The 10397-nt window shown below is 43.2% G+C and overlaps 1 protein-coding gene across 1 annotated transcript in view; it reads left to right on the top strand.

Moving 5' to 3' along the window:
• Positions 1-9766, top strand: part of LOC139391050 (actin-binding LIM protein 3-like) — an 83440-nt gene extending 73674 nt beyond the window's left edge. Inside the window, exons 19-23 of the mRNA XM_071138532.1 lie at positions 5921-5950; positions 6192-6244; positions 6470-6550; positions 7616-7696; positions 7863-9766. Coding sequence (XP_070994633.1) covers positions 5921-5950; positions 6192-6244; positions 6470-6550; positions 7616-7696; positions 7863-7976 — 359 coding nt within the window. The 3' untranslated portion in view covers positions 7977-9766. The remainder of the gene's footprint in view (positions 1-5920; positions 5951-6191; positions 6245-6469; positions 6551-7615; positions 7697-7862) is intronic.
• The last annotated feature ends 631 nt before the right edge of the window (positions 9767-10397 follow it).

Raw genomic sequence — 10397 nt, forward strand, 5'->3', positions numbered from 1 at the left:
CAGCTTGATGATAGCCAGTCAATGTTCACCCAGAAAATATACTTCTCTGATGATATCACATACATTATCAAGCATTTCACACATATTATCTAGATACTGACTGTTAGCACTTGGTGGTCTACGGTAGTTTCCCACCAGAATGGGCTTGAGGTGAGGCAGATGAACCTGTAGCCATATTACTTCAACAGTATTTAACATGGAATCCTCTCTAAGCTTTACAGTGATGTGGTTCTGAATATAAACAGCAACACCACCTCCGTTGGCATTTCTGTCTTTTCAGTAGATGTTAGAACCATGTATTGCTACCACTGTATCATCAAATGTATTATCTAAGTGAGTTTCAGAGATAGAATATGAATGTCATCTGATACAAGCAAGTTATTGACTTCATGGACCTTGTTTCTTAGGCTACATATGTTAATATGGGCTATTTTTAGCACTTTTCTGGGTTGCTTGATTGTTTTTAATGCTTTACTGGGAAGCTTATCAGAGGTAGACTTACTCATGTTATTTACATTGGAGTCTTCCTACTGATGCACAGCACCTCAGTGTAACTCTAACTCTGTTTTATAGGCTCATGATTACTGCTTACAATAGCTGTAGGATAAACAGATGTATTCGGTGCAATTAGGGGTACATAAATTAAATAGCTTACATTGCGTTTGCCAATGCCCCTAAGATCATGTACATTTGATGCAGCATTATGACGACTCATTGTCACAATGGTAGGGATTAACTGAGCTGGTCTTGGATCATTTACCAGTCATTGTTTCAACGTAGCCTTGAAGTGCATAGACAGAGTCCAGGAGCCAGATGATTTGGATAAACTCTGTCATTCCTGTAGAGTATCTTCTGTTTCCAGAAGGTGACAAAGTTATCAATAAAAGAGACTCCAGCAGAGCTACAGTAGTCTTTTAGCCAGATGTGTAATGCCAGCAGTCTGCTGACTCTTTCACACCCGCAGCCCAACGATGGTATTGGACCTGAAATGATTGGCAGTTTTTTGGAGTCTTTTAATGCTAAAATCAGTTCTTTAAAATCCATTGTCAAATGTTCCGAGCTAGCCCTCCTGATGTCGTTTGACCCCACATGGACTACGACAGTGTCAGCTCCCGGAATCTGTGGTAGAACAGTCAGTAGCAGCCTTGTTATGTCCTGTACTCGTGCTCCTGGGTAGCACTATAAGTGCACAAGGCGAGACCCAGATGCAGACATGGGAGGCAGATGGTTCGTCTCTGATATTTATTATATTCCAAGGGGTAGGCAAGAGAATGGTCGTGGACAGGCAAAATATCAAAACCAGGTCAAATTCCAGAAGGTACAGAGTGGCAGGCTGGCTTGAGGTCAGGGCAGGCAGAATGGTCAGGCAGGCGGTTTCAGAATCCAGACGGGCAAGGGTCCCAACCGGGAGACTAGAAAAAACAGTGAGAGAATGGGAAAAACACACTGGTTGACTTGACAAACAAGACGAAATGGCAACAGACAAGCAGTGAACACAGGAATAAGTACCCAGGGACTAATGAGGAAAACAGGTCACACCTGGAGGTGGGTGGAGACAATCACAAAGACAGGTGAAACAGATCAAGGCGTGACAAGCACAGGGTTTTTGCCTTGGGGACCGAGATGTTTCTCACCGTAGATCTGCCGATGTTGTCGAATGGGCCGGTCTCTCAGGCAGCCTCACGGACTGGAGCTCCGAGGATCTGAACCCGAGGTAGAAGCCACCAGAGAGGGAGACAGAACCAAGGACGAAGGCGCCGGAACCTCTAGAATCAGCCGTTTCTGATCTGTGTCAGTTCCATCAGACCAGAGTGGCGTCCGGCTACTGGGGTGGAAGAAAAATTGTGTAGGTTTGCTACTTGCTTGCTAAGAGTAGCTACTTCACCCCTGTTGTCCTCCGCAAGCAAGCAGTTGCTGCATTGAAAGTCAACGTGGTCCACATTGTCCAGGAACAAAGCAAAGTAAATACAGATCCTGCAACGCTGGAAACGTTCAATAGCGGTCTCCATTTGAGACCGCCGAGCCAGCTAGGCTAGCTGGGATTTTGCGTCTCTCCCCCTATACGGAATCTGGAGAGATCCCGAGACAGATAGCAGCGCTCACAGCAATTTAGCCCAACAAATAAAAGTGTATAAAAACACTGTCAGCTTTTAAACCGATATCTTTAATTAAGGTCTCGGCAGCGTTCTACAAGATGAAGAGAAACCAGTGAGCTGGTCTCTCTGGGTACATCAACCATTTGACTTTGCCTCTGAAACTGTCATTTTTTCCCCTAGTCAGATTGTGGCGACTTTATAGTGCATGTTTAGACGGAGAGTCTATGCCCTTACCTCACTTCATAATAATGACGTCCCATACTGTGGTTTATTTGTGAATAGTAAGAGGTGACATGCTTCTCATTCTTCTGTCTCTCATTAAATCAGCTCAGAAGGAAGGGGAGGGGAATAGGATGGGGAGGCACAGACCACAAACACTGCAGAGGGATTGGTATATAAATTGAAACGTGTCAGTTTCAATTCATGAGGTTGGAGTAATAACATGTTTAAACCACTTAAGACAATTGGCTCGAAATCTAGGTTGTGCCTAGATTCAGAGAAGGTTAACAACTAACCCTGGCCTGGTCTTTTTTGCAAGCGTTTCTGCGGAGGTCTCACGATGATGTGCCTCTGGGTTTAGAAACTCTGCTGTGAAACTCTTCTCTAGCTGAATGAAGGCCTTTGTCAAATTTCTTAGGAGGTTCTCTCTGTCTCTCTGTCTCTCTGTCTCTCTCTCTCTCTCTCTCTCTCTCTCTCTCTCTCTCTCTCTATCTCTCTCTCTCTCTCTCTCTCTCTTTCAAAACAATAAAGTTTCAAAACAATAAAGACATTACAAATGTCATATTACGTATATATACAGTGTTGTAACGATGTACAAATGGTTAAGGGTACACAAGGGAAAATACATAAGCATAAATATGGGTATTTGTTCTTCACTGGTTGCCCTTTTCTTGTGGCAACAGGTCACAAATCTTGCTGCTGTGATGGCGCACTGTGGAATTTCACCCAGTAGATATGGGAGTTTATCAAAATTGGGTTTGTTTTCGAATTCTCTGTGGATCTGTGTAATCTGAGGGAAATATGTGTCTCTAATATGAATTGAAACATTGGACAGGAGGTTAGGAAGTGCAGCTCAGTTTCCACCTCATTTTGTGGGCTGTGTTCACATAGCCTGTCTTCTCTTGAGAGCCATGTCTGCCTACGGCGGCCTTTCGCAATAGCAAGGCTATGCTCACTGAGTCTGTACATAGTCAAAGCTTTCCTTAATTTTGGGTCAGTCACAGTGGTCAGGTATTCTGCCGCTGTGTACTCTCTGTTTAGGGCCAAATAGCATTCTAGTTTGCTCTGTTTTTTTGTTAATTCTTTCCAATGTGTCAAGTAATTCTCTTTTTGTTTTCTCATGATTTGGTTGGGTCTAATTGTGCTGCTGCCTTGGGGCTCTGTGGGGTGTGTTTGTGTTTATGAACAGAGCTCCAGGACTAGCTTGCTTAGGGGACTCTTCTCCAGGTTCATCTCTCTGTAGGGGATGGCTTTGTTATGGAAGGTTTGGGAATCGCTTCCTTTTAGGTGGTTGTAGAATTGAATGGCTCTTTTCTGGATTTTGATAATTAGCGTAATTAGCTACATGCATTATTTGGTGTTCTACGTTGTACACGGAGGATATTTTTGCAGAATTCTGCATGCAGAGTCTCAATTTGGTGTTTGTCCCATTTTGTGAAATCTTGGTTTGTGAGCGGACCCCAGACCTCACAACCATAAAGGGCAATTGTCTCTATGACTGATTCAAGTATTTTTAGCCAGATCCGACTCTCTCTCTCTCTCTCTCTCTCTCTCTCTGTCTTTTTCTCTCTCTCTTTCTCTCTGTCTCTCTCGCTCTTCAAATCAAATCAAATTGTATTTGTCACATACACATGGTTAGCAGATGTTAATGCGAGTGTAGTCGAAATGCTTGTGCTTATAGTTCCGACCATGCAGTAATATCTAACAAGTAATCTAACAATTTCAAATCAACTACCTCACACACACAAGTGTAAAGGAATGAATAAGAATATGTACATAAAAATATATATGAATAAGCGATGGCTGAGCGGCATAGGCAAGATGCAGTAGATGGTATAGAGTACAGTATATACATTTGAGATGAGTAGTGTAGGGTATGTAAACATTATATAAAGTGGCATAGTTTAAAGTGACTAGAAATTGAGTCAGTATGTTGGCAGCAGCCTCTCTATGTTAGTGATGACTGTTTAACAGTCAGATGGCCTTGAGATAAAAGCTGTTTTTCAGTCTCTCGGTCCCTGCTTTGATGCACCTGTACTGACCTCGCCTTCTGGATGATAGCGGGGTGAACAGGCAGTGGCTCAGGTGGTTGTTGTCCTTAATGATCTTTATGGCCTTCCTGTGACATCGGGTGGTGTAGGTGTCCTGGAGGGCAGGTAGTTTGCCGTCGGTGATGTGTTGTGCAGACCTCACTACCCTCTGGAGAGCCTTACGGTTGTGGGCGGAGCAGTTGCCGTACCAGGCGGTGATACAGCCCGACAGGATGCTCTCGATTGTGCATCTGTAAAAGTTTGTGAGTGTTTTTGGTGACAAGCCGAATTTCTTCAGCCTCCTGAGGTTGAAGAGGCGCTGCTGCGCCTTCTTCCCCACGCTGTCTGTGTGGGTGGGCCATTTCAGTTTGTCCGTGATGTATACGCCGAGGAACTTACAACTTTCCACCTTCTCCACTACTGTCCCATCGATGTGGATAGGAGGGTGCACCCTCGGCTGTTTCCTGAAGTCCACGATCATCTCCTTTGTTTTGTTGACGTTGAGTGTGAGGTTATTTTCCTGACACCACACTCCGAGGTCCCACACCTCCTCCCTGTAGGCCTTCATCGTCATTCTTGGTAATCAGGCCTACCACTGTAGTATCGTCTGCAAACTTGATGATTGAGTTGGAGGCGTGCATGGCCACGCAGTCATGGGTGAACAGGGAGTACAGGAGAGGGCTCAGAACGCACCCTTGTGGGGCCCCAGTGTTGAAGATCAGCGGGGTGGAGATGTTGTTTCCTACCCTCGCCACCTGGGGGCGGCTCGTCAGGTAGTCCAGGACCCAGGTGCACAGGGCGGGGTCGAGACCCAGGGTCTCGAGATTAATGACGAGTTTGGAGGGTACTATGGTGTTAAATGCTGAGCTGTAGTCGATGAACAGCATTCTTACATAGGTAGTCCTCTTGTCCAGGTGGGTTAGGACAGTGTGATTGCGATTGCGTCATCTGTGGACCTATTGGGGCGGTATGCAAATTAGAGTGGGTCTAGGGTGTCAGGTAGGGTGGAGGTGATATGATGCTTGACTAGTCTCTCAAAGCACTTCATGATGACGGAGGTGAGTGCTACGGGGTGATAGTCATTTAGTTCAGTTACCTTAGCTTTCTTTGGAACTGGAACAATGATTGATTGAATATGTCCATAAACACACCAGCCAGCTGGTCTGCGCATGCTCTGAGGACACGGCTTGGCCGGCAGCCTTGCGAGGGTTAACACGTTTAAATGCTTTACTTCCGTTGGCTGCGGTGAAGGAGAGACCGCAGGTTTTGGTAGCAGGCTGTGTCGTTGGCACTGTATTGACCTCAAAGCGAGCAAAGAAGTTGTTTAGTTTGTCTGGGAGCAGGACATTGTGGTCTGCGACGGGGCTGGTTTTCTTTTTGTAGTCCGTGATTGACTGTAGACCCTGCCACATACCTCTCGTGTCTGAGCCGTTGAATTGCGACACTACTTTGTCTCTATACTGACGCGTAGCTTGTTTGATTGCCTTGTTTTCTCGTTCTCTCTCTGTCTCTCTCTCTCTCTCTCTCTCTCTCTCGCTCTTTCAGTAATCCTGTTCTCTCCTTTCTCTCTTTCAGCTCCTCGATCCAATTACAGCCTAGACAATGGTGAGTACAACAGTAAAACAGCATTACATACATGAAATCTATATGTTTGTAAACATCGTCCTCTACTGTACATTGATGAGAGAGACATGAAGTCATTCAGGTGTTCGTGCATCTCTTTACTGGCCTGCTCTGATATTTTGACATGTATATATGACCCCCAACTGTAAAGCAAGTATGACAACTTCTGTAAAAAGGGCTTTATAAATAAACTGGATTGATTGGTTGCATTCATGTTTTCTAGATTCGTACAAATCAGCCTCTCTACCAGGATACAGGCGGAACAGTGTCAACAGGGTGACCACCAACACTATACTATTCTTTATTTATACAGTTATGGTCAAATATATTGAAATTAAAGTATCTTTCGACAGAGAGACCTATTTCTTGGAGACAGCAACCAAAAATGATTTACATACTGTAGAAGGCTGTAATTCAAGTTGACCTCCTAGTTGTCATGGAAGCTTACTTGACAAACACAGCTGTAGCATCACTAACAGGTCTCCATGTGTATCCCTGCAGCCCCAGAGTGCAGCCGCAGACTACTACCAACAGTATGACAGCAGCAGTGAAGTCAACTGGGGAACCAGAGGTAGGAGGGCTGTATAACCACCCTGTGTTCAGGTCTCAATACATTTATAACATTGTGGGATTTCCTTATTGCATGATTGTAATCAGGTATTTTTCCTATTTTTCTCTTCTACAGAATACAAGGTAAGGGTCTGAAAGTTGATTGTAAAGTGGAGTGGACTGTCAAGCAGTAGGCTACAATAGTCAGAAGGATGTAAGACTGTCCTCTAAGTGGTATGTGAGGAACCCCTGGTGGGGAGAAAGACAATTCCTACTGGATCACAAAGACTGGGGTTTGTTCATACAAAGGCAATAGAACATTATAGGACAGTATAGCTGCTCTCTCTCACTCCTGGCTCAATGACCCTACCAGAGGAAGCAGCGGTAGAGTTATGGCATCCTGCCCTAAGCTGCCCTAGTCAAAGGGTCTTACTGTAGGTCACAGGGCATCTTCCACAGTCAGGACTTGGGTCCTTTTTGAATACATTAAAAACACACCCTTTACTCCTCCCTTCCTTGAAGTAATCACTGATCTAACACAAATGAATAACTTTAAGAAATTGCTTTCACCCAGCTATGTCAGATTAGGAATATTCTCTTCTAGGGAGAGAGGAAGGAAGAATGCATTCTTAAAGAATTCGAACAGGACATGTACTGGCATAACAAAGAGCTTCCGGAGCAAGACGTCACTGGACATTTCTCTCAGCCCATCCTGACCTTTCGATAAACTTTGTGTCACAAATTCCAAATGTTGCTACCAGTCCGTATGAGGAGAGATTAAGAGAGACTTGATGAGAGAGAGTAAATGGAAGGGCCGCCAATAATCATCTCATTCTATAGAACATCTCTGCTATGTTCCATACAATGGGTTCCATGCTGTGATTACAAAGAAAACAGCTATTTTATGACTGAGATCTGCTGGAGCTTTTCATCTCACTGGTTTGGGGTCAATTCCATTTGACTGTAATCAATTCAGGAAGTACCATGAAATTCCAAGTATTATCAGAATAGGAATGGAATTTAAGTGTACTTCCTGATTTGACCCCAACCCTGTTGACTACATATATCTTCTAACTCTATCTGACCTGTCTGTTGCAGGTTTACCCGTATGAAGCGCTGATCGTGACCACCAGGGGGCGACACAGAGTGCCTAAAGATGTGGACAGAGCCAGACTAGAGGTGAGGTTAAGATCTGGCTTAGTTTGGTGGTTGATTTTCCATTAAATAATTTGTTCAATGTCACCTCCTATCCTTACGAAAAGTTAAAGGTCACTATTCCAGACATTATCCACATAGTCTACATGAGCCATACTACAGTGTCTCCCTGTGTTTCTCTGTCTTCCAGCGTCATCTGAGTCCCGAGGAGTTCCTACAGGTGTTTGGGATGACCGTGGCAGAGTTTGACCGGCTGGCTCTCTGGAAGAGGAATGAAATGAAGAAACAGGCCCGACTCTTCTAACCATGGAGAGAGAGAGACAATTAGAGGAAATTGAGAAAGAGAAACTGTTCTAATTAAAGAAAGACAGACTGTTAATGACAACAGAGATAGATAGAGATAAACAGACTGTTAATGACAACAGAGATAAAGAGAGACAGACTGTTAATGACAACAGAGATAGATAGAGAGAGAGACAGACAGACTGTTAATGAAAACAGAGATAGAGAGAGAGAGAGAGAGAGAGAGAGAGAGAGAGAGAGAGAGAGAGAGAGAGAGAGAGACTGTGAATGAAATCAGAGAGAGAGAGAGGGAGAGACTTAATGAGAACAGAGAGAGAAAAGCAAGAGAGTGAGAGAGAGACTGTTAATGAAAACAGAGATAGAAAGCGATAGAGAGAGAGTGAATTTACAGCAGAATGAGAGTGTTTCTGCAGAAAGACAGACATACAGAGAGAGACAGACAAGCAGATAGGCAAACAGGCAGACAGACAGAGGAAGCGAGGGGAATGTGTAATCTCACTGCCACAGACTGAACTAAACGCTCCCCACAGGGTCCAGAGAGAGAGAGAGAGAGAGACAGAGGGAGAGACACGGAGGTCAGGAGACTTTTGGCTTTGCCTTACTATTGTGGATTATTTTATAAACTGTTAGTGTGCAGCACCAGCAAACTGAATGACTAGAATGTAGATATCATTTACACCACTTTATCAGAATGATTGAATAGATGGATGGATGGATGGATGGATGGATGGATGGATGGATGGATGGATGGATGAATGGATGGATGGATGGATGGATGGATGAATGGATGGATGGATGGATGGATGGATGGATGGATGGATGGATGGATGGATGGATGGATAGATGGATGGATGGACGAATGAACAAACAATGCTTTTGTTTTAGTTTTTGAAATGGTGCTTACTGATGATCATTTCTCCTTTCCCTTTTTCTTCTTTCACTTTATCACTAGTATCTTTTGGTTTTCAGTGATGCTGGCAGCCATCTTCTAATGGCATCATACCCATCTTTTAATGACCTCATACCCATCTTTTAATGGCATCATACCCATCTTTTAATGACCTCATACCCATCTTTTAATGACATCATACCCATCTTTTAATGACATTATACAAATATTTTAATGACATCATACCTATATTTGTATTACATCATGAAAATATATTTCTGATCATTAAATCCAAAGTTAGATAGTGAATATGTATCGCAGAAGATACTTCAGTGAATCCGTACTGGTATCTGAACGAACCTTGACAGGTGAGACTAGGTCAAACCTAAGACTTTTTGGACCTCCAGTTATGATAATTATTCACGCAATGATAGGCTACAGACTGGATGTATTCACTGTCAGGAAAACAAACACATGCTAGACGTACCTGCTGTAGCGTTGTGATAGAGGGAACACTATTGCTTACACAAAGGGATAATGTCACTCTTTAGTTGAACTACGAATACGTATTCATCTTGGAACATTGCATAAACAAACATTAAATACAGTTTGTATTTCAGACATGAAATGAGAAGTGTGCAGCTTGGTTAACATACAGTTATAGACTACACTTGTTTGCAGTTATGAAGACATATCCAGTCACAATATGTATGTTGCAGATAAACATGCCTATCACAATGTATTGGGGGTTGATTTCCTTAACACAGATAAACATGCCTATCACAATGTATTGGGGGTTGATTTCCTTAACTCAGATGAATCCTACTCCTGGACTAAAAAGCATTTTCAATAGAGAGATGCATTATTTTTAGTCCAGGACTTATTTTATGAATTGTATAATTTGTTTTATTTTGAATCTATAAACATACTGTAACTATCTCCTTTTCACAGTTACATCATGTATCATTTATTCCAATAAAATACTGATTTCATGTGTATGTGACTGTCAATCGATCAATCAATCAATTCATATGCGTGTCTGTATGTTGTGCCTCCGCACCATGGGGTGAACCCACAACTATCTATGCTGTTAAGGTCCAGACCTTCTTGCAGTTAGATGTAGGCAGTGGCGATTTTAGCATGTAAATCTTGGTGGGGCAAAACATTTTACATGTAGGATGAATCTCCAACAAAGCCACAACACAACACTAAACAATACATTACCTGCACTATATCACTGCTACACCTGGCTATCAGCGGGGCCTTGTCTGGCAGCGGAACAGTTCATTCAGCCTCATTTACTGCCTTTAAAACAAACATAGCTGATATGGCTGACTTGCTTAAAAAAAATCGGTTTTTGCTGACAATTGAGATGTGCAAACTATGGCAGAAGGGGACGACAAGCAGATAAGACATTAATGAGCTAGGACGGACATAGTCAATACAACTATTTGTTCAGCACTTTGAAATGTACAGCAACAGAATTCAGAAAATGGGCCGTTCTTACAGTGTTCTCCTTGTACACCAATTCAG

Source organism: Oncorhynchus clarkii, chromosome 31, assembly GCF_045791955.1.
Source record: "Oncorhynchus clarkii lewisi isolate Uvic-CL-2024 chromosome 31, UVic_Ocla_1.0, whole genome shotgun sequence".
Lineage (NCBI taxonomy): Eukaryota > Metazoa > Chordata > Actinopteri > Salmoniformes > Salmonidae > Oncorhynchus > Oncorhynchus clarkii.